We start from the raw sequence: 24,276 nt of genomic DNA on the forward strand, positions 1-24,276 counted from the left end.
TCCCAGGTCTGGCTGGAAGTTCAGGGATGGCATCTGGGGCTTCCTCACTCCTGTCTGGTACCCTCCACATGTCTGAGTGTCCTTCCTCGTGGCAAGGGGACAGCCACAAAATGGGTTCCCTCTTCTGAGCCTCTCTGTTCTTAAGGAGGAGAAACCTGCCCAGAGCCCCCACCCCTAAATCCCTCCAGGCAGGGCAAGCACCACCAGCCCGCTGCCTTCTTTGGGTTGGGCCAGTCAAGGCTCACCCCTAAGACTAGGTGTGCTCACCGGCCCCTGACAAAATGGGGTCCTGTTGGTGAGGAAGAGGAGGGACGGGACTGGCTGCTGAGTCAGTCAGTGGGTATTTGTCCCCAGCCCCAGGCTGGAAGGCATTTGTAGACTTGTGCAGGTCACTTCACGTGTGAGGACCCTGTAGCACAGAGAGACCCCGTGGCCCAGGACCACACAGCTAAGCCAGGCAGAGCTACTGAGCAAGAAGCCTATCAGCCCCAGTTCCCAAACTCCCTGCCCCAGCCTGCTCCTGGCCTCCCAGTGCCTTGGCCTGCTTCACATGCCTGGGCTCCGCCCCAGGTTATCTTCAGAGCCATCCCATTCTGCCTCCCTGACTGACCATGCCACTTCCTGCTCAAAACCTGTCCATGGCTTTCCACTGCCCTCTGGACAATGCCCAGACATGTCCAAGAGGCCTGCAGGTCTGGCCCTGCTAACTCTCACCTTTGTCCACACCCCCTGAGTGCCACACCGTTGTCCTCAGCCCCCAAAGGTACGCCAATTCCAGGCAGTGCTGCCGGGTCTTCTCTGTTGGTGCTTTCTATGTGACTTTTTTTTTTTCTTTTGAGACAGGGTCTCACTTTGTTGCCCAGACTGGAGTGCAGTGGTGCTATCTCAGCTCACGCAACCTCCTGGGTTCAAGCGATTCTCCTGCTTCAGCCTCCTGAATAGCTGGGACTGCAAGCACGTGCCACTACTGCCCGGCTAATTTTTTTTATTTTTAGTAGAGATGGGGTTTCACCATGTTGGCTAGGCTGGTCTTGAACTCCTGACCTCATATGATCCACCTGTCTCAGCCTCCCAAAGTTCTGGGATTACAGGCGTGAGCCACTGTGCCTGGTTCCTTTCATGTGATTTTTTAAAGAACCAACCTCTGATTGTGTTGAATCTCTATAGGGTTTATAGAGATTTATACCTATAAATATAAAGATTTATACCTTTATTACATTTTATCTTCTTTCTTTTTTTTTTTTTTTTTTAGTAGAGATGGCCATGTTCACCATGTTGGCCAGGCTAGTCTTGAACTCCTGACCTCAAGTGATCCACCCACCACAGCTCCTTAAGTGCTGGCGTGTGTGTTTTTTTTAGAGATAGGGTCTTGCTCTGTTGCCCAGGCTGGAGTGCAGTGGTCCAATTATAGCTCACTGCAGCCTCAAACTCCTGGGTTCAACTGATCCTCTTGCCTCAGCCTCCCTAGTAGCTGGGACTATAGGTACCAACCACCATGACCAGCTAATTTTTATTTTTTATGTTTTTGTAGAGATGGGATCTTATTATGTTGCTCAGGCTAGTCTCGAATTCCTAGCCTCAAGGAATTCTCTGGTGTTGGCCTCTCAAAGTGCTGGAATTACATGTGTAAGCCACCATGCCCGGCAAATATTTTATTTTTTATTCAACCTGAGAGCTCCTTTTTTAACAAGGCAAATTTAATCTGTTAACATTGATGGTGGTTGCCCATGTACTTGGATTCATTTGCAAACATTTAGCTTCTGTTTTCTTTTTGTTATTGTTGAGACAGGGTCCAGCTCTGTCACTCAGGCTGGAGTGCAGTGGTGCAGTCATCAAACAATCCTCCTACCTCAGATTCCCAAGTAGCTGGGACTACAAGCCCAACCCACCCTGCCAGCTTATTGTTGTTGTTGTTGTTGTTGTTGTTATTATTATTATTATTAAGACGGAGTTTTCTCTTGTTGCCCAGGCTGGAGTGTAATGGCACGATCTCGGCTCACCGCAACCTCTGCCTCCCGGGTTCAAACGATTCTCCTGCCTCAGCCTCCCGAGTAGCTAGGATTACAGGCATGTGCCACCACGCCTGGCTAATTTTGTATCTCTATATTGGTCAGACTGAATTCCTGATGTCAAGTGATCTACCCGCTTCAGCCTCCCAAAGTACTGGGATTACAGGCATGAGCCACCACACCTGGCCCATGCCAGCTACTTTTTTTTTTTTGAGACAGAGTCTCACTCTGTTGCCCAGGCTGGAGCACAGTGGCGCGATCTTGGCTCACTACAACCTCCACCTCCGAGGTTCAAGCGATTCTCCTGCCTCAGCCTCCCAAGTAGCTGGGACTACAGGTGCCCGCCACCACGCCTGGCTAATTTTTTGTATTTTTAGTAGAGACGGGGTTTCACCATGTTAGCCAGGATGGTCTCGATCTCCTGACTTCGTGATCTGCCCGCCACAGCCTCCCAAAGTGCTGGGATTACAGGCATGAGCCACCGCGCCCGGCCCTGGCTAATTTTTGTAGTTTTAGTAGAGATGGGGTTTCTCCATATTGGCCAAGCTGGTCTCGAACTCCTGACCTTGTGATCTGCCCACCTCAGCTTCCCAAAGTGCATTAGCCACCGCCCCCGGTCACCAGCTAATTTTTTTGTTTGTTTGTTTTTTGAGACGGAGTCTTGCTCTGTCGCCCAGGCTGGAGTGCACTGGCACAATCTCAGCTCACTGCAAGCTCCGCCTCCTGGGTTCATGCCATTCTCCTGCCCCAGCCTCTCGAGTAGCTGGGACTACAGGCGCCCACCACCATGCCCAGCTAATTTTTTGAATTTTTAGTAGAAACAGGGTTTCATCATGTTAGCCAGGATGGTCTCAATCTTCTGACGTCGTGATCCGCCCGCCTCGGCGTCCCAAAGTGCTGGGATTACAGGCGTGAACCACTGCACCCAGCCTGCCACCAGCTAATTTAAAAAAAAATTTTTTTTGTAGCGACACGGTCTCATATGTTGCCCAGGCTGGTCTCGAACTTTCAGTTTCATTGCTTCTGTTTTCCATCTACAATGACACCTTTTCACTTCTTTTTCCTTCTTTCTTGTCTTAAAATGGATTATTTTTAAATCTTATTTCTATTATTTCAGTAGTTTAAGCAATATTTAAGATTAATCCATATCTATATTCTCCTCCAAACAAGCTGGGTTCCTTAGAATGTTTTAAAAAGGATTTCCTGCCCAGCGCATTGGCTCACGCCTGTAATCCCAATGCTTTGGGAGGCCGAGGCAGGTGCCTTCCTCCTGATCTCCTGCTCAGATGCCTACTCCAGGGAGGGACTGGCTTTTTGGATTAGGTTGGATGATGCCCATCCTCAAGTGTCTGAATAAAGCTCCTTCAGAGTGAATGCAATGGAGAAAGGGTAGTGCCTTGAAAGGAACCCAGGATGATAGTAGGAAGGGAAATAAATGCTGTAAAGCTAAGCACCCCTCACCCCTACAAATCCACTGAGATCTTTTCTTTTCTTTTAGACAGGGTCTCACTCTGTTGCCCAGGCTAGAGGGCAGTGGCACAAACACAGCTCACTGCAGCCTTCACCTCCTGGGCTCAAGCGATCCTCCCACCTCAGCCTCCTGAATAGCTGGGACTACAGACGTGTGCCACCATGCCCAGCTAATTACGTTACCCATGCTGGTCTTGAACTCCTGGGCTCAAACGATCCTCTCACTTTGGCCTCCCAAAGTGCTGGGATTACAGGCATGAGCCACCACACTTGGCCCACTGAAATATCTTCTGATATCAGAACCTGAGTCTCATCTTTCCTGCCCCCACCCCTAACCTTAGCAAAACTAACCTCCTCCTCCTCTTCCTTCAGGTCAATGTGGAGCCCTAGACATGCTTTATTCACATGTTTCCCTCTCTTTCTGTCCTACTAGAGAGTGGTCCTTTTGGTCACTACGTCCCCAGGACCCACCATGGACCCAACCCTGGGTCTTGGGTAAATGACCAGTCGAGTTGGTGTGTCCTCTGTCTGCCTGCCCGGGCCCAGTAGCAGTGAAGGGTACGAATTATCAGCATAGGAGCATTTGCAGTCCCTCTTGGCTAAGGAGGATCCCGGCTTTGCCTCCTGGTTTCTCCGTCCTTCCCCAGCCCTGTTGTAGCAATTATCTAGGATTTTGTGGTTGTTTCCGTTACTGTTGCTGTGTAACAAATCACTCAAAATGCAGTGGCATCAACCCACCGCCATTTTATTATGCTCACAGGTTCTGAAGGTCACAATGAACACCTTTTATCTGTTCCACAATGTCTGGGGCCTCCACAGGAAGGAAGGGAGGGCTACAAGCTGAAATCACCTGGGCCTTCTTCACTCACATGCCTGGGCACTTGGGGGGGAGTTGCCCGAAGGCTCAGCTCAGTTGGGGCGCTGTTGCCTGGACTGCCTGCTTTCCTGTGAGGTGGATTCAACTTTTTTTTTTTTTTTTTTTTTTTTTGAGACAGGGTCTTGCTGGAGTACAGTGGCGAGATCTCAGCTCACTGTAACCTCCACCTCCTGGGTTCAAGCAATTCTCCTGCCTCAGTCTCCTGAGTAGCTGGGATTAGGCACCCACCACCTCACCCAGCTAATTTTTGTATTTTTAGTAGAGATGGGGTTTCACCATGTTGGACAGGCTGGTCTCGAACTCCTGACCTCAGGTGATCCACCCGTCTTGACCTCACAAAGTGTTGGGATTACAGGCATGAGCCACTGCGCCCAGCCTGGATTCACTCTTGAAGCCATTGAATGGCTGCTCAGGGCTTCGACGAAGAGTCAATCTCCAGAAAACAAGGGCAGAGTGATGTGGCATTTTATGATAGCCTCAGAAATCACAGGTCAGTGTTGCCATGCTTTATAGGTGGAAGCAGCCACAACCCTCTCCAAGGTCAAGAGAAGGAACAGAGCCCACTTTTGGCTGGGAGAGTGGGCCAAATAATTGGCAGCCAATAATTTCAAATAATCACAGTGGCATGAAGCCAGGAGGAAAGGAGACTAAGCTTTGGAACAGATTTTTCCAAGGTGGAAAAATCCAAGGTTGAAGAGAAAGGTGCAAAAGGAGCTGCAGGGAATCCGTGAGGGAGGCAGCTAAAAGCAGCCATCTAAGCAGTACTGCCGAGTCACACCGCGGTGCCAACCACATTCTGGTCACAGAAGCGGTTTCACTCTCAGATTTAGTTGCAGGGGCTCGCAGCTTTGCAGGTGTTGTAGACCCACCTGGGCCACGCCCAAGCCTGCCCTGGGGTTTCTTCAGTAGAGGAAACATTTAGTGTTTAGGCCACTTAGCATAATTTCCATCATCTCATGACTGAAGGTCAATTCGCCAAGGCTGTCGCATGCAGACACGCGTGCATGCGTGCCTGGTATTTCATTCCCCCTATTGCTCACACTCTGCTTTCCCCTCCTCAGTCCCAGGAGCCGGACCTCCCCAGCTTGATGTCATCCTTCTGGCGGGAGGGAGGAAGGCAGGTGAGAGGGGCTCTCTCTGGAGGCTCCTGGTTTCTGAGACAGGCTAATTACAGGCTTCCTAATTAATGAGCCATGGGGTTGCATTTCATCCGCTGAGTCAGAGCCGGTGTCTGGGCCCTGGGCCCAAGGGAAGGGTATCAAGAATCATGGGCGGGGAGGCCAGCCTGTGCCTCTGTCTCCCCATGCTGATTCCCTGTCCCCTCCCTTTTCAAGCCCAGTTCTCTCCAGCAGTTTAGAGGACATTGTAGGCCTCAGCCCAGCTTTGCTCCCGACTCCCGCCTCTGCTTCCTGACCTCTTCCTGGGCCTGTTCCACTGTCTGCCCCTCACACCTTCCCACTCCACCAGGACCACACAGGCCTCCTTTGGTTACCAACTCTCACAAGGTTTCCCAACACCCAGTTTAGTTTCTTTTTCAAATTGGATCTTCTTTGGCCACATGTATCCCACACTGGGGTCTCTGGAAAGAGGCAGCGCACCTCAACAGGATCCTAGTACCCAGTGCCCTGAGTCGCAGATAGGGCCATTCTTGAGCCTGTCTGTGCCTCCTCTCCCAGGAACTGCACACGACGAGTACTTTTCCATTCACATTTCAACCAGGAGATTCGTATATTTACATGTGACTAACTCTGCTGAGCCTTTATGGGGGAGCATCTTTTATTTTTGTGCCTAGAGGTGTTATACTGAATTTCAAAGGCTGTGCTGGAGCCTGGTCATGAGGTTGTTATTCCATAATTAGACTCCGTTGTGCCTCTGGTTCTGGATCGCACAGTGGATCTGGAACCAAGTGAAGACACTTCTGTAGGTCGTGTAGGCAATCAGAGGAGCGCCTTGTGGTCTGAGCCTCTGTTTCATCCTAACTCCAAGTGGGGATTAAATAAGATAATACATAGGCATTTAGTGCAATGCCTAGGACATTGTTTATTCAATATATAAACTTTTATTAACACTTTTGAATGCAAAAGTTTTTAACATGCATGGATGGCCTCCAAGGTCTCTATAATCTCCTTTATAAAATCATGCATGTGTAAAGCACTTGCTTCTGGGCCCATAGGCTGGACACAGCTGGCGCCTCCACGGAGGGCGGCATGGCTCCTCAGCCCTGTAAAGATCAGCTCTGGGTGCCCAGGCTGCCTGCTGGTGGGGCTAGAATTCTTTTCATATTTTTCCAGGGGATCTTTGGACTAGAATCCTAGATGTAGGATGGCTGGGTAGAAGGGTACATGCATACGTGACTTGCCCAGGTACTGCCACATTCCCCGCCAAAGACTGTATCCTTTGTATTTTCAGCAGTAGTATATGACAGCTCCCGTTAACCCAAACTCTCACCTACAGATTGTGACCAAACATGGAGATTTTCGCCAGTCTGCTAAGCAAGAAGTGGCATTTCATGGTCCTCTTTATTTCATCATATTATGAGCGAGGCTGGACATTGTTTACATGTTTAAAAGTCATTTGTATTTCTTTGTGAATCTGTTATTTTTAGAAGCTATATGTTATGGATATTAACCATTTAACATAGGTTGCAAATATATTTTCCCAGCTTATAATTTTTATTTTTACTTGCTAATGAATTTTGCCATGTAAGAGGTTTTTGATTTGTTTTGAGACAGAGTCTCCCTCTGTTGCACAGACTGGAGTGCAGTGGCACGATCTCGGTTCACTGCAACCTCTGCTTCCCAAGCTCAAGCGATTCTCCTGCCTCGGCCTCCTGAGTGGCTGGGACTACAGGCATGCACCACCATGCCCAGATAATTTTTGTATTTTTTGTAGAGACAGGGTCTCCCTGTGTTGCCCAGGCTAGTCTCAAACTCCTAGGCTCCTTGGCCTCCCAAAGAGCTGGAAGTACAGGTGTAAGCCACTATGCACAGCGGATTTTTTTTTTTTTTTTTTTTTTTTTTTGAGACGGAGTCTCGCTCTGTAGCCCAGGCTGGAGTGCAGTGGCCGGATCTCAGCTCACTGCAAGCTCCGCCTCCCGGGTTTACTCCATTCTCCTGCCTCAGCCTCCCGAGTAGCTGGGACTACAGGCGCCCGCCACCTCGCCCGGCTAGTTTTTTATGTATTTTTAGTAGAGACGGGGTTTCACCGTGTTCGCCAGGATGGTCTCGATCTCCTGACCTTGTGATCCGCCCGTCTCGGCCTCCCAAAGTGCTGGGATTACAGGCTTGAGCCACCGCGCCCGGCCGGGATTTTTTTTTTAAGGCAGTCACATCCATCAGTCTTTTTCCTTACTGAATCTGAATTTGTTTGTTTGTTTTAGACGGAGTTTTGCTCTGTCGCCCAGGCTGGAGTACAGTGGTGCCATCTTGGCTTACTGCAACCTCTGTCTCCTGGGTTCAAGTGATTCTCCCACTTCAGCTTCCTGAGTAGCTGGGATTACAGGCACCCACCACCACGCCGGCTAATTTTTGTATTTTTAGTAGAGACTGGGTTTCATCATGTTAGCCAGGCTGGTCTCGAACTCCTGACCTCAGGTGATCCACCTGCCTTGGCCATCCAAAGTGCTGGGATTACAGGCATGAGCCCCTGCGCCCGGCCTACAAATGAGCTTTATAGAAGAGTATCTAATGACAAAGGCAAATGTCCATGAGATAGTGTTAGAAATAGCAGGCAACAGCCTCACACACTATATACCTATAAATATTTTTTTCTTTACAGAAAAACATTGGAAGGGAAAACATCAAGATGTTTGTGTGGTGGTCACTTGGTAGCTGGGTTAAGGGTAGCATTATCCTATTATTGGTGAAAACCCTGATGGAATAAACTTGACCATTCCAAGTCTTCTTCCTATGTCCTCCCCTTAGTCCCGTGTCACGCTGGAGATCTTGTCACACCTCTTGGCACAGACAGAGCCATTTCAGGCACCTCTCTGCAAGGGAGGGCGTGCATTACAGCCAGGTGGAGCTCTCACCCAGCAGCTGTAATGCACGCCCTCCCTTGCAGAGAGGTGCCTGAAATGGGGTACATTTCAACGTACTGAAAACTGAAAACTGTCTGATTTTGCACCCCATTGTTCTGTTCTCCTGCCCCCATGGCGGGGGGCTTTCCTCCTCTCTCAGGTGACAGTTCATAACAGGGAAGGAGAACAAGCTCTTATTTTGACCCAGCACTGTCCAGGAGAACTTTTGGTGATGGTGGAAATGGTCTATATCTGTGTTGTACAATATAGGACCCACCTGTGCTGATCCTAACCCCCAAAACAGGATCCCAATCACCATAATCCTGAATGTTGAAATCCCAAAAGATCAAAATCCCTGAAGGCTGAAATCCTAAACATCACAATCTCAAAAGTTCAAATGTAAGAAGACGTGATTGTACCTAATTACAAATCTGTCATTTATGGTTTGGGATTCAATTAGACATCAGGGATTTTATACTTTAGGGATTTTGATCTTTAGGGATTTCAACATTCAGGGTTATGGCTTTTGGGACTGTGTCTTTTGGGATTATGGCTGAAACCCAGTAGCCACTAACCTCATGTGACTATCAAGCACTTTAAATGTGGGCGCTGTGAGTAATGAACTGAGTTTAAAATTTCGTTTACTTTTAATTGAATAGCCACTGTGGCTAGGGGCTACTCTACTGGACAGTGCAGTTTTCACTAATTTCCAACCCAGCCACGCCCCTTCCAATTCAGAACTGTAAGGAAAGACCCTGCACTGGCAAGCACGCTGAGCAGCCAGGTGAGGTGACAGCAGGCCTACCCCGGGGCGGGGCGGGGGGGGGGTGCAGCTCTGAAGCCAGGACCTGCTCAACAAAGGCCCACAGGAGCCCTGGGGGAGAAACCAGCCTGAAGCAGCTTCCCACCCCAGTGGCCATCACAATGGCAGCCAGCCCAGCCTCACAATGTCACAATACCACAGGCAGGTGGCCAGGCAGGCAAAGCGGTTTCCTCCAGGGCAGGACTCTTTGTCTGCAGACCTACTTACAGCAACCCAGCGTCAGAAGGCCCATCTCCTGGGGAATGGAAAAGTGCCCAGCCACTGGGAGGCCTCAAGCTGGAGGGCTAGCGGGGAAGCCGGGCAGGTGTGGGGCTGGGAGAAGCTACTAAGCCCCATGCCCCAGATGCTCCGGGGCTTCACAGCCCAGCTGCAGGAAGATGGAACGTTGTGAGCAGCTGTTCTTCTTCCTGGCCATTTGGTTCATCTACTTCTTTTCTGACGCCAGCCTCTCTTTCACCTACTCAGGGGCTGGAAGGGCAACTGGAGAGCCAGCCACTGCAAGTGAGGACAGAGAATGGCCACAGGCAGAGTCACAGGGTAGACCTTTGCACCTTGGGAGATTTGGAGACTGGTGCTGCCTGGGCCCCTTTGCTCCCACCAAACCACAGGGGTACCATGGCCCTGACCAGCGTTCAGAGGGCCATCGAGTCAATGTCACAGGAAGGGGAAGAGACATGTGCCCGCGGACCCTGTGGTCATGGAGGGGGTGGAAGGTCCCTGGAGGGCAGCAGGGCCACAGTAAGGCTCTGGGATCCTGAGTCTTCTCCGTCTGTGGACCTAAACTCTGCATGTTTACAGCTGTTCTGTGCCTGGGTCCAGTCTAGTGAGAAATACACTGCCTACAGAGCCAGGTGACAGCAAAAGAAATTTTATTCCCATTTTCTAGGGGACAGAAACAGAGCTGCTTAGCATGTTTCTGGCAAGGGTAGTGAAAAGACCACTTCCTTTTGGGGGAAGTCTTTCAAATAAGAAAAACGAATGCAACTCCTGGGCATGGCTCCACCTGTATCTAGGACAGGGCCTGCCATTCCAGGGGCTCCCAGGCTGGGTTTTCCACCAGACCAGTCTTGGGGGCAGGAGCCTGTTAGAACTGCAGATCCCCAGGGCCCTGCAGGCAGTCTAGGCAGTACCTCCAACACAGCTGTTTAAGGGGAGGCAGTCCGGCCCTCATCTGGGAGCGCTGTGCTGACGCTGACTGCACGCTAGGGCTCTTGGGGTTGGGTGGACAGGATTTCTCCCAGAGAGATGGGTTCCCAGCAGCCAGAGTACACTGTGGATGTCAAGATGCTGGTGGGAAGTAGGCTGTTCCCTGAGACCATGACAGGTGGAAGGTGGGAATCACCAGCCCCCACACTCACCAAGAAATGCTTTTGCTACATGCTGGGGCTTTTTTCTTTTTTTTGAGAAGGAGTCTCACTCTGTCATCCACGCTGGAGTGCAGTGGCACCATCTCAGCTCACTGCAACCTCTGCCTCCTGGGTTCAAGCGATTCTCGTGCCTCAGTCCCCCGAGCAGCTGGGATTACAGGCACACACCACCATGCCCAGCTAATTTTTGTATTTTTAGTAGAGATGGGGTTTTGCCATGTTGGCCAGGCTGGTCTCGAACTCCTGACCTCAAGTGATCCACCCACCTTGGCCTCCCAAAGTGCTGGGATTATAGGCATGAGCCACCGTGCCCAGCCATGCTGGGGCTTTTCTAAGAACACAAGCACACCAGAGGGTAAGGCAAGATTCTGGAGAGGCACAAACCCAGAAAGCCAGGGGCACACAGGAGCCTCGCCAGCCAGGGCGGCACAGGCCATTCATGCAGACCCTCAAATCTCATGTGAGGGCTGCATCAAGGCCAGTGCCAATGGGAAGCAGAGGGGAGCATGTGACCACCTCTCTGAAGCCATCTTTGTGGACAAGTGATGTAGGAACTAAAAAAAAAATGCAGGCTTGTCTAGGTAAAGTGGCTCATACCTGCAATCTCAGCACTTTGGGAGGATCGCTTGAGCCCACGAGTTTGAGACCAGTCTGGACAACATAGCAAGACCCTGTCTCTACAAAAAATAAGAAAATTAGCTGGGCATGGTGGTACATGCCTATAGTTCCTGCTACCTGAGGCTGAGGTGGGAGGATTCCTTAAGCCCAGGAGTTCAAGGCTGCAATGAGTTATGATTGCACCACTGCCCTCAAGCTTGGGCAACAGAGACTGAACCTGTCTCAATTGGAAAAAAAAAAAAAAAAGCAACCTAACCCCAAACCCAGATCTCTAAAGTCTTGGGTGTGGACTAGAGCCCTGGACAGCCTAAAGGAAAAGAAAGCGCAGTGCAGCCACGGCCTGTTCACAGCACCTGCGGCTAAGCTCAAGGGTAAAATACAGCTTGACAAAGCATCCCTAGGCAGCTCCTTCCCAAACGTGCTTAGAAGGGAACAGGGAAAGGCGGCTATGTTTTCTCACTGAGGTTCTTCTAGTGGCTGGAATCTGGTAAGAGTACCAAGTCGTAGGGATATGGATATATTTTCCCTTTGGGACTCCATAAAGTTAAATGTTGGGCTGAAAAAAGGATGCAGCCTATAAACAAGTATTTTTCCTGAAACCGGCCGCACACGGAAACGCTGTGCTCCCCCTCAGGGAGCGGTTTCAGGAGCCAGCTGAGCATGGCTGGCACTGGCCAGAGGGAGCCATTCACCCTCCCACCACGTATGCCCACCTACAAACCTGGGTTCTGAGTCCCCACGCAGGGGACAGATCTGAAAATTCCAGTTTGTGTCCGTTCAGGCCGTCGACAGGAATGACAGCCTGGCGGGCTGCAGTGACTGCACACAGCTACCCTGTGAGCTCCACTTGTGTAGGTGTAGGTGGGTGACAGGAGTGTGACGACACAGATGGTCAGGCCACCAGGAGGAAGCCCACAGCAGACGTCAACCATCGCTTTATTAAGGCTGCCAGTTGGGGGGCTGAGTCATGCGTTCCACAGACACCCCCACTGCCCCCAAGGTCCACTTTTGGTGACCCTGAAGGCAGAGACTCCTGAGATCTCGGCCACAATCTAGGGTGAGCCACCCACAGTGCCCTGCTGGATAGGGGGGTATGCGAACTGCATAGGGGGCCCTCAGCAGGCATCTTCCTGCCTAGGGTGGGGCTGGCTCCAGCAGGCCCTGGGCTCAGGCAGGGGGAGTGGTGGGGAGGCAGGGACATCCCCCCGCCCTCCGGCCTATGGCTTTGTTGCCCTATTGCCACCAGCGCAGAAGCAGTGTGCTACACTGTGAGGTGATGAAGAAGAGCCCCGGGAGGGAGCAGGCAGCTCTGTGCCTGGGGCCTGGCCAGACCTCAGGGGTGCGGTGGCCCTGCTCCTGTTCCCCCTCAGCTCCTCCCAGCGATGGGTCTCCTCCAGTGGAGGCCAGTCACTCAGAAGTGGACCCGCAGCACGTCCTGGCTAGCAACCAGCCGCTGGCAGGCTGTGCACGTCATGGGCAGGGAGCGTTGCTTCTCACCCAGGCAGGGTCGGCACAGCAGGTGGCCACAGGGCAGCTGGTACACCGGCTCCTTTTTGAAGTAGGGAGAAAACACTCTTTTGCAGGAGGCACACTCGGGGCCTGGGATGCTCCCAGGCTGCTCTGGTAAATCAGGAAGGAAAACAGGCCAGGGTTAGGAAAGCTGCTCCGTGGTCCACGCTGCTCTGAGAGGCAGAGCTTCCCACCGTGCAGCTGCAGCATCTGGCTTCATCCCTCCCAAGCCCACCCCAGGCTGATCAGGGAGGGGAGTGGAAGCGGGAGAGGGAGCCCAGGAACTTGGGAGGCCTCTTCTCTATCATCTTTGACCAAATATCAGTGCCTCTACAGATGCTTGAGAAGAGTTGGCTTCTGAGGGCAGCAGGCAGTACTGGGCCCTTTCTCCTGGTCTCCTAGCAAGGTATACTTTCCCCCGCAATAGGTGGCCAAGGCTGGAGCAAGGCACAGCTCACTCTGACAAGATAAACTGCAAGAAATGTGAGAGGCGACAAGAGAAGGAAAACGCAGGCCAGTGGGGTGGCTCACGCCTGTAATCCCAGCATTTTGGGAGGCTGAGGCAGGAGGATCACTTGAAGCCAGTAGTTCGAGACCAGCCTGGGCAACATAGTGAGATCCTGTCTCTACAAAAAAGGAAAACAAACAAACAAACAAACAAAAAACAAAAGGAAAAGCAGCACGTAGTCCAGTGTACCAAGGATGGGGAAGTGTGAGAAGGGAGGTCAGCAGAGACAGGGCTGAGGGCTGCAGCGCACCTGCCACTGGGACCTGGCTCCTGCTCCCTTCAGCCCTGCAGCCTGCTGACCCCTCACTGCTACTGGCAGCCCTGCTCCTGACTCCTCAATCCCGCTCCTGTGCTGCTCTGGCCCTCTGGGAAGGCTCTCCCTCCTTCCGCAACTCCTACAGGGTATCCTTGAATGAGGGTCACGGTGAGCAGCTCTGGCCATGCCCTACTAGGCTGCAGCCATGGCTCTTCCTTCCCTCGTGGTCCCTCTGGAGAGTGACAGGGGATGGGCTTGCCTGTCTTCCTTGCGGTCCATGTCTCCATTCCTAGCCACTACTCTCTGGAGGACCCCAAAGGAACCTCAAACCAATTTGCTTCAGAAATGTTTCTTAAAGCCCTTCTCTCTGTCCATTTCATCGCCATAATCCAGGCTGCTCAATGCATCTCTTCCTAACTTATTCACTCTGCTCCAGGCTTGTCCTCTCAATCTGTCCTGAAAGCTGCCTCCAATGACCCACCTATGTAACTTGACCACCCCATGCCTCTGCTTTCTACCTTTTTTTTTTTTTTTTTTTTTTTTGAGACGGAGTCTCGCTCTGTCGCCCAGGCTGGAGTGCAGTGGCCGGATCTCAGCTCACTGCAAGCTCCGCCTCCCGGGTTTACGCCATTCTCCTGCCTCAGCCTCCAGAGTAGCTGGGACTACAGGCGCCCGCCACGTCGCCCGGCTAGTTTTTTGTATTTCTTAGTAGAGACAGGGTTTCACCCCAGGATGGTCTCGATCTGCTGACCTCGTGATCCGCCCGTCTCGGCCTCCCAAAGTGCTGGGATTACAGGCTTGAGCCACCGCGCCCGGCCTGCTTTCTACCTTTTAGGGGCTTCCCATCTTTTGGGACAGTCAAGACTCCCTGCACGGCCCACCCAGCCTCCTCACCTCTCTTCACACCAGTCTCAACTTTTAGAGTCCAGCAGCTTCCAATCACTTCTCTGCACACTCTGTGCTGCTGGCACCCTCACTTTGTGCTTGCTGTTCTCTTTGCCTAGAATGTCCTTATCTGGAGACCTCGCTCAGACTACACTCATTCCAGGAAGCCACCCCAGACTGCCCCTTTCCTGTGCTTTCAGAGCCCACTAGCCCTTCTCAGCCTCCAAGGTAGGATGCCTGCTTCCTCCCCAGGCTTTGCAGGCCCTGAGGGTCAGGACTATGTCCATGTTTCTCATCTGGCCTCAGGACCTGGCACAGCACCTCACAGGGCAAGTGCTCCATCCACATGTGATGAATGGACCTGACATCGACACTCAGGCACCAGGCACCAAAGAAGGGAGGGCAGGGGTGCCCTACACGGGGGAGCAGGAACTGAAGTGTTCCTGCCTCCACATCCCTGAGAACTGTAGCCAGGAAAGAGTGGCCTGGCTGTGGGTGTTTTCTTTGGGCCAAACATTAAGCAACATAAAAGTACCGGGTACCTCTCCTATGCACACAAGCCAAGAATTCCCCAGTGAGTGGAAAGTTGAACCTCTACAGGGAAAGGGAGGGAGAGAGAAGCAAGGGAGGAATGAAGGTGGGGAGAGCGGGGAAAGAAGGGAGGGGAGGAAGTAGGAGGAAAGAGCTGACTGCTTTTCAGTGGTGCCCCTTTCATACAGGCTCTGCTAGAGGCTTCAGAGACCTGCCTGACCCACAGTGCATGATGAGAATTTATTTTTCATCAGAGTTTTAAAAACCACACCTGCCCCAACACCACAGAAGCATGCGAGGGCCCCAATTCCCCCAGCACCGACCAGAAGTCCCATTAAAAGGTCTCAGAGGCCCAGAGCCCCAGGGGCAGTTTCAGTGACAGGAAAAAGAAATCATCAATGAAAAGACAATTATTGTGCCCTGGGCAGACCGGAAACCCAAGTATATAACTGCAAACTGAGGTGATTAAGTGAGAGGATAAAAAAGAGGACTTGCTTTGAACAGGGTGGGCTAACATGGCCTCCTGTAGGAAGAGCTGTGAGAATAAAAAGGAGCCAGCCACGAAGAATGAAAGGAGAGCAAGCACAAAGAACAGACTATCCATTAAAGAAAAAGACAGTGGTCAGGCACGGTGGCTCGCGCCTGTAATCCCAGCATTTTGGGAGGCCGAGGCGGGTGGATCACCTGAGGTCAGCAGTTCGAGACCAGCCTGACCAACATGGTTAAACCCCGTCTCTACTAAAAATACAAAAATTAGCCAGGCATGCTGGTGGGCGCCTGTAGTCCCAGCTACTTAGGAGGCTGAGACAGGAGAATTGCTTGAACCAGGGAGGAAGAGGTTGCAGTGAGCCGAGATCATGCCACCGTACTCCAGCCTGGGCGACAGAGTAAGACTCTGTCTCAAAAAAAAAAAAAAAAAGAAAGAAAGAAAGAAAGAAAGAAAAGAAAAGAAAAAGACATAGTGAGGCTGGGTGTGGTGGCTCACACCTGTAATCCCAGCACTTTGGGAAGCTGAGGCAAGTCGAACACCTGAGGTCAGGAGTTTGAGACCAGCCTGGCCAACATGGCAAAGCACTGTCTTTACTAAATATACAAAAAAAAAAAAAAAACAAAACTAGCTGGGCTTGGTGGTGTATGCCTATAATCCCAGCTACTAGTGGGGGCTGAGACAGGAGGATTGCTTGAACCCAGGAGGTGGAGGTGGAGGTTGCAGTGAGCCGAGTTTGCACCATTGTACTCTAGCCCGGGCAACGGAGTGAAACAGAGCAAGACTCTGTCTCAAAAAAAAAAAAGACACAGTGAGAGTGGGCTTCAGATAAGACTGCAGAGGAGGAGACATGGGGGCTCCAGCAAGCAGGACCTCAGAGGGAGCAGGAGTTGAGGTTTCATCCTAAGTTCAGGGGATGCCATGGAAGAATTTGAAGGAGTGGAACACAGTGATGGGCTGACATGATAAAAAGATCCGACTGCTGTAAGGATGACGAGCTACAGTAAGGCAAGGATGGGGGATACCAGCAGGAGCTACTGCAGGAGTCTGGGGTGAGGCAGCGGGAGCTGCGGCCAGGGCAGGGGCCAAGGAAGGAGAGCAGGGGACTAACCTGAGGTCTACCTTGGGGGAGGATGGATAGGACCTGATAATGAACAGAATATCAGGATGGGGACACTGAAGGAAATGGAGAATGAGTTCTGTGTTAGAAGCTTCACTACAAGACAGAAGATGCTGCCCTTACCCAGGTGGGATGAAGGGGACAGTGAGGGGGAAAAGCTCTGGAAGGCAGATGTGAGCAGTGCAGAGTCTGAATGTTTCCTTGAGAGAGGATGCTGGGGCCAGGCACGATGGCTCACGCCTGTATTCCCAGCACTCTGGGAGGCCGAGGCGGGTGGATCACCTGAAGTCAGGAGTTCGAAACCAGCCTGGCCAACATGGTGAAACCCCATCTCTACTAAAAATACAAAAATTAGCTAGGCGTGGTGGTGGGCCCCTGTAATTCCAGCTACTTGGGAGGCTGAGGCAGGACAATCACTTGGACCCAGGAGGCGGAAGCTGCAGTAAGCTGAAATTGCGCCATTGCACTCCAGGCTGGACAACAGGAGCAAGACTCCATCTTAAAAAAAGAAAAAAGAGAGAGGATGCTGAGTGCTGTCAGGGTGGCAGGATTAGTTCCAGGGAGAGGCAGAAGCTACAGGGAAACATGGGCAGTCGCCAGAGACGTGGGTTCTCACTTGGGTAACAGAGAGTATTGAGATTAAAGAGTCCAGAGCCAGAGCTGGTAGAGAAAGCAATTGGCAATGGAAACTGAAGAGGGACCACCGAAGACAGGAGAAAAGAAGCAAAACAGCCTAAAAGCCAAGAGAGAAGGCGTTGCATGGGCTCCATCTCATAAAAAATGCCTCGTGCTGCAATCAGTTTCTCTTGCTTTGTATCCTAATAGATTCTGGCATACAGTAGGGGCCAAGGTTCATTTTAGGCAAAATTGGCCCATAAGCTGCCACTGCTCTTTCTAAGACACTGATGGAAGTGTTAATCTGAAGGGACGAGGACAACAAACCCAACCAAACCTCTCTTTACATTTACATAAAGTGCCCTGGATGTCAGATTGGAGACAGACTAGATGAGAAAAAATAACAAAAAAGGCCAGGCGCGGTGGCTCACTCCTGTATCCCAGAGCTTTGCGAGGCTTAGGAGGGCAAATCACGAGGTCAGGAGCTCGAGACCAGCCTGGACAACATGGTGAAATCCCGTCTCTACTAAAAATACAAAAAATTAGCCAGGGTGAGCTGAGACTGTGCCACTCCATCCTGGGCAACAGAGCAAGACGCAGCCTCAATAAATAAATAAATAAATAACAACAAAAAAAAAGAGAAACAAAAATCCTCAGGAGAAAATAACATTAGATCTCACAAGGAAACACAGCAGAGGGTGGCCAAGCCCTATATCCACAGAATTACTAAGAATTGACTAAAGAAAGCTTTTCTTGTGAGGAGTTTAAGTTCATAGGCAGCCCCTCAACTACCCCTGGAAAAGGCAGGAGAACAGGTTCTCTCCCAGGCTGGGTGTTGGAACTGAAAGGGGAGGCTGGCCAGGCAGGTCCACAGAGCCCCCAGGGACTTGGCCCAGCATCCAGACACAGAAAACAGACCACCCATTCCAAGGCTCCAAGGAGATGGCGGGGCCCATGTTACCCGAGCCGGTGCCAGGCCTCCAGGAAGTGCTGCTCCCTCTTGTGCCAAGGTGCTGGAGCTGTCCCCTGGTCAGCCGTGCCGTGAAGGAGGGCATGGAGCCAAGGGTGGATGCCAAGGCAATTTCCAAGCTTTGTGACAGCTTCTGCTCGTGGGACAGTGGACCTGTCGAGAGATGCGCACAGCACAACATCCAGAGACAGGCTCCGCAAAAGAGAACAACCCCAAGTCCTTCGAGGGCTATAAAAACGGCACCTCCAATCTCACACATCAATGTAATGAAACTCCATTCTAATGTCTACTGGCAGACTATAACAGAACACCGGGAGGTGAAGCCCTTGGAATCCTGGCAGTTCCTGCCCATCCCACCCGCTTCAGGCTTTTCTTCTCCTGGAGAAACTGCTAGGCAGGCATGAGCCACCTCGTGGCTCAACTGCAGAACTGCACCCTCCTTTTTTTTTTTTTTTGAGACGGAGTCTTGGTCTGTCGCCCAGGCTGAGGAGTACAGGGGTGCCATCTCAGTTCACTGCAACCTTCGCCTTCTGGGTTCAAGCGATCCCCCTGTCTCAGTCTCCCAAGCAGCTTGGACTACAGGCGTGCACCACCATGCCTGGCTAATGTTTTGTATTTTAGTAGAGACGGAGTTTCACCATGTTGGCCAGATCTCCCGACCTCGTGATCCACCTGCCTCGGCCTCCCAAAGTGCTGGGATTACAGGCGTGAGCCACGGTGCCCAGCCTCCTTTCTAAAGGCCTCCTTGCTGGCCAAGAAAATAACTGGGGCAAGCAAATGCCAGATTTGGACTCCTGCTCCCTGGCCCCCATTCCCTCCCCAGCGGCCTTAGTCTTCTCTTTCCCTAACTCCACCCTTCTGGGGACCCCATCACCCCCCAGGGGGGTTCATCTGCATTTTCTAGGGTTCATGTCCTCTCTTCCCTGTTAAGTAAAACAAAGCAGTTATTACCGAATAGAACTAAGACCCCACGTTGACCACGCCACAATTTAGGGAACCTTCAGTGTAGGATCAATAGAAAGCCAAGCCATGGAGTGAGGGTGAAGGCCAAAGGGATAGGGGGACAGCTGCCCAAGAAAAGCCCCAGGGACCTGCCTGGCAGCAAAATTTGCAATGCTGTCCCAAAGAGGGGAACGGAACCTTCTGTCCACTGTTAGCAGGACACAGGACATCAGTTTAGGGCCTTGAAGGAGCCCTAGTCAGCGTGGTCCTAAGTCACCAAGTCTGTCAAGGCCAACAGGACTGAGGCCTCCACAAACTGACATTGATGTCTAAGGACGTTTTTCCTTGTTCCACCCCACTGCATCTCAGATGCTTCCAGGAGTTTCTGAAGGTCGTGTTAACTAGAATTTACTCTTAAAACCAAAGACACAGAAATAAACATTAAGCATACTATTTGCATAGTCTTTTAGAAGAACATAGGAAACTAAAAGAATGATCAACTCTAAATAGAATAATTTCCATAAGGAAAAAGAAAAGGCTGCCAGGCCAGGCACAGTGGCTCACACCTGTAATCCCAGCACTTTGGGAGGCTGAGACAGGCAGATCACCTGAGGTCAGGAGTTCAAGACCAGCCTGGTCAACATGGCCAAATCCTGTCTCTACTGAAAATACAAAAATTAGTGGTGCGTGCCTGTAATCCCAGCTACTCAGGAAGCTGAGGCAGGAGAATCGCTTGAACTCAGGAGGCAGAGGTTGCAGTGAGCCAAGATCACACCACTGCACTCCAGCCTGGGCGACAGAGTGAGACTCCATCTCAAAAAAAAAAAAAAGGAAGGAAAGGAAGGGAAAGGAAAGGAAAGGAAAGGAAGAAAGAAAGAGAAAGAAAGAAAAGAAAGAAAGAGAAAGAAAGGAAAAGAGAAAGAGACAAAAGAAAGAAGAAAGAAAGAAAGGAAGAAAGGAAGAAAGAAAGAGTGTCAAAGAGCTACCCTCCACAAGCACCAGGCACTGACAATCACAGGAACTTCTACTAGACAGGCAGAGTGGGTACTCCAATACTATTCAATTGTTCCAGAGCACAGAAAAGAAAAAATTCTAAATTTAACAAAAAAATACATTGATAACACCTGACCAAAGATGGCACACGCACACACACAACTACAGTCCAACTTCACTAATGAATACAAAAATCCTAACACTAGCAAACAGAACCATTAAAAACTATTAACAGGGGCCAGGCACTGTAGCTCATGCCTGTAATTCCAGCATTTTGGGAGGCCAAGGCAGGTGGATTGCCTGAGCTCAGGAGTTCATGACCAGCCTGGGCAACATGGTGAAACACTGTCTCTAATAAAATACAAAAAATTAGCTGGGCGTGGCAGCGTGTGCCTGTAGTCCCAGCTACTAGGGAGGCAGAGGCAGGAGAATTGCTAGAATCCAGGAGGCAGAGGTTGCAGTGAGCTGAGATTGCACAAGTGTACTCCAGCCTGGGTGACAGAGTGAGACTCCGTCACTACCAAAACAAACAAACAAAAAAATTAACAGGGCTGGGCATGGTGGCTCACGCCTGTGAGCCACCAGCACTTTGGGAGGCTGAGGCAGGCAGATGACCTGAGGTCAGGAGTCTGAGACCAGCCTGGCCAACATGGCAAAACCCCATCCCTACTAAAAAAAACAAAAAAATTGGCCAGGTTAGGGGGCTCACGCCTGTAATTCCAGCACTTTGGGAGGCCAAGGTGGGCGGATCACCTGAGGTCAGGAGTTCGAGACCAGCCTGGCCAACATGGTGAAACCCTATATCTACTACAAATACAAAAATTAGCCAGGCATGGTGGCAAGCGCTTGTAATCCCAGCTACTCGGGAGGCTGGGGCAGGAGAATCACTTGAATCCGGTAGGCGGAGGTTGCAGTGAGCCGAGATTGTGACACTGCACTCCAGCCTGGGCAACAGAGTGAGACTCCATCTCAAAAAAAAAAAAAAAATTAGTCGGGTATGGTGCTGTGCACCTGTAGTCTTAGCTACTCAGGAGGCTGAGGCAGGAGAATCACTTAAATCCCAGCAGCAGAGGTCACAGTGAGCAGAGATTGCATCGCTGCTGCATTCCAGCCTAGGCGACAGAGAGACTGTCTCCAAAAAAAACCAAACAAAACAAAAAAGAAACCATTAACACGCCAGGCATTATGGCTCATGCCTGTAATCCCAGCACTTTGGGAGGCTGAGGCAGATGGATCGCTTGAGATCAGGAGTTCCATGGCCAACATGGCGAAACCCCGTCTCTACTAAAAATACAAAACACTAGCCAGGTGTGGTGACAGGTGCATGTAATCCCAGTTACTTGGGAGGGTCAGGCAGCAGAATCGCTTGAACCTGGGAGGCAGACGTTGCAGTGAGCCGAGATCACACCACTGCACTCCAACCTGGGTGACAGAGCGAGACTCTGTCTCAAAACAAAAACAAAAACAAAACAAAAAAAACAACCATTAACATGAAAAGATTCATGACCAAATGGAGTTTACGAATGTAAGAATGGTGCAGTATTAGAAAACCTATTACGTATTTTACTACAGTAAAAGATCTGAGGGGCCAGGCGCGGTGGCTCATGCCTGTAATCCCAGCACTTTGGGAGGCCGAGGTGAGTGGGTGTCCTGAGGTCAGGAGTTTGAGACCAGCCTAGCCAACATGGCAAACCCCCGTCTCTACTAAAAATACAAAAAACAATTAGCTGGGCGTGGTGGTAGATGCCTGTAGTCCCAGCTACTCGGGAGGCTGAGGCAGGAGAATGGTGTGAACCTGGGAGGCGGAGCTTGCAGTGAGCCGAGACTGGGCCACTGCACTCCAGCCTGGGTGACAGAGCGAGACTCTGTCTCAAAAAAAAAAAAAAAAAAAAAAACCAAAAAACTAGCCGGGTGTAGTGACAGGCACCTGTAATCCCAGCTACTTGGGAGACTGAGGCAGGAGGATAGCTTGAACCTAGGAGGCAGAGGTTGCAGTGAGGTGAGAGCATACCACTGCACTCCAACCTGGGTGACAAGAGCGAGACTCCGTCTCAAAACAAAAACAAAAACAAAACAAAACAGAAAACTATTAACATTAAAAGATTCATGACCAAATGGAGTTTACTCTACAAATGTAAGAATGGTGCACTATTAGAAAACCTATTAACATATTTTATTACATTAAAAGATCTGAGGGGCCAGGCGCAGTGGCTCAAGCCTGTAATCCCAGAACTTTGGAAGGCTGAGGTGGGTGGGTCACCTGAGGTCAGGCGTTCGAGACCAGCCTGGCCAACATAGTGAAACCCCATCTCTACTAAAAATACAAAATTAGCCGGTATGGTGACGCATGCCTGTTATCCCAGCTACTCAGGAGGCTGAGGTGGGAGAATAGCCTGAGCCCGAGAGGCAGAGGTTGCAGTGAGCTGAGATTGCGCCACTGCACTGCAGCCTAGGCAACAAGAGCGAAACTCTGTCTCAAAAAAAAAAAATAATAATAATAACATAATTTCCACTGATACTGAAAAGCATGAAACAAAGTTTGATTCCCCAATCCTGGATAAAAATACTCAATAAAATAGAAATCAGTGGTAGAAGAGGGTTTCTGAAATGTCTCCAGGTAAACCCTACCTCCTGCTATTCATGTTCTTGGGTATCCTCTCCCCTTGAGTGGGCTGGACTTAGAGACTTGCTTCTAACAAACAGAACACAGTGATCCATTTCTCCACCAGGCAGGAAGGACACTGGTGTTGAGGCTGACATACCTATCAAGGACAACCACTACCGTGGCTTCCGGTGCTTTGACGAAACCTCAGATGAGCGGCCCTCTGGCCAGGTGTCTGAGGTTTCATATTGTTGGTGCATTCGTTGTGTTCCTGGGGGTTGCAGCTAAGTTTGCTGCAGCTGAAAGAAGAAAGAAGGCACAGGCAGATCTCTTTTTTTTTTTTTTTTTTTTTTTTTGAGATGGAGTCTCGTTCTGTCGCCCAGGCTGGAGTGCAGTGGTACAATCTCAGCTCACTGCAACCTCCACCTCCCGAGTTCAAGTGATTCTCCTGCCTCAGCCTCCTGAGTAGCTGAGACTACAGGTATGCACCACCACACCCAGCTAATTTGTTAATTTTTAGTAGAGAAGGGGTTTTACCATGTTGGCCAGATGGTCTCTATCTCTTGACCTCATGATCCGCCTGCCTCGGCCTCCCAAAGTGTTGGGATTACAGGAGTGAGCCACCATACTCGGCTCACACACAGATTTCTACAGAAATGATGATTCCATGAAGGATTATGAGAAAATGAGGAAGGCTGGTATCTTTCAGAGTGCAAAGTAATTTTGGAATATAAAGAATTTCTTGGCCGGGTGACAGAGTGAGAGTCTGTCCTAAAAATACAAAAATCAGCCAGGCGTGTTGGTACGCACCTGTAGTCTCAGCTATTCCAGAGGGTGAGGCATGAGAATTGCTTGAACCCGGGAGGCAGAGATTGAAGTGAGCTGAGATCACACCACTGCACTCTACCCTGAGTGACACAGTGAGACTCCATCTCGAAGGAAGGAAGGAAGGAATGAAGGAATGAAGGAAGGAGGGAAGGAGGGAAGGAGGGAAGGAGGGAAGGAGGGAAGGAGGGACGGAGGGAGGGAGGGACGGAGGGAGGGAGGGACGGAGGGAGGGAGGGACGGAGGGAGGGAGGGAAGGAAGGAAGGAAGGAAGGAAGGAAGGAAAGAAGCAAGGAAGGAAGGAAGGAGGGAAGGAAGGAAGGAGGGAGGGAAGGAGGGAAGGAGGGAGGGAGGGAAGGAAGGAAGGAAGGAGGGAAGGAAGGAAGGAAGGAATTCTTTGGGTTGAATTACACAGAAGTTTGTCACTGATCTGTGTTCTCGAAGTAAGAAATACGAAGATGGAGGCTAAGAAATCATTTCTCTTGATATTATAAATAAGCAATTAACAAATACCTTGGGAAAAATAAGAATACAATAGAAGTGAGGAGTGTGACTTTCAATATTACATTCTAAAAGATGGATTTCCCTCATCTGTGCACTCTCTCTGGAACGCACAGCTGCCACACAGGGCACTGCCCTATGGAAAGGCCCATGTGGCAAAGAACTGAAGGCAGCCTTTGGCCAACAGCCAACCAGCAAGTAAGGCCTCAGTCCAACAATGCATCAACGAGCTGAATCTTGCAACAATCATGCGGGTGAGACTAGAAGTAAATGCTTCCCCAGTTGATCCTTGAGATGACCACAGCCTCGGCCACCAGTTTGATGGCAGCCATGGGAGACCCTGAAGCAGA

At 50.7% G+C, this 24,276-nt stretch overlaps 1 protein-coding gene across 3 annotated transcripts in view; it reads right to left on the reverse strand.

Moving 5' to 3' along the window:
- Positions 1 to 10,049: 10,049 nt before the first annotated feature.
- UBOX5 (U-box domain containing 5) overlaps positions 10,050 to 24,276 on the reverse strand; it is a 55,739-nt gene continuing 41,512 nt past the window's right edge. The window contains exons 4-5 of one of the 3 annotated variants that reach the window (XM_025399438.1): positions 18,055 to 18,216; positions 10,050 to 12,797 (exon numbers count right to left, since the gene is read on the reverse strand). In XM_025399438.1, the coding sequence (XP_025255223.1) occupies positions 12,676 to 12,797; positions 18,055 to 18,216 (284 nt within the window). In that variant the 3' untranslated portion in view covers positions 10,050 to 12,675. Of the gene's footprint in view, positions 12,803 to 18,054; positions 18,217 to 24,276 lie in introns of all 3 variants that reach the window. The other 2 variants (XM_025399436.1, XM_025399439.1) reach the window with 2 other exon arrangements.

Source organism: Theropithecus gelada, chromosome 10 (assembly GCF_003255815.1).
Source record: "Theropithecus gelada isolate Dixy chromosome 10, Tgel_1.0, whole genome shotgun sequence".
Taxonomy (NCBI): Eukaryota; Metazoa; Chordata; class Mammalia; order Primates; family Cercopithecidae; genus Theropithecus; species Theropithecus gelada.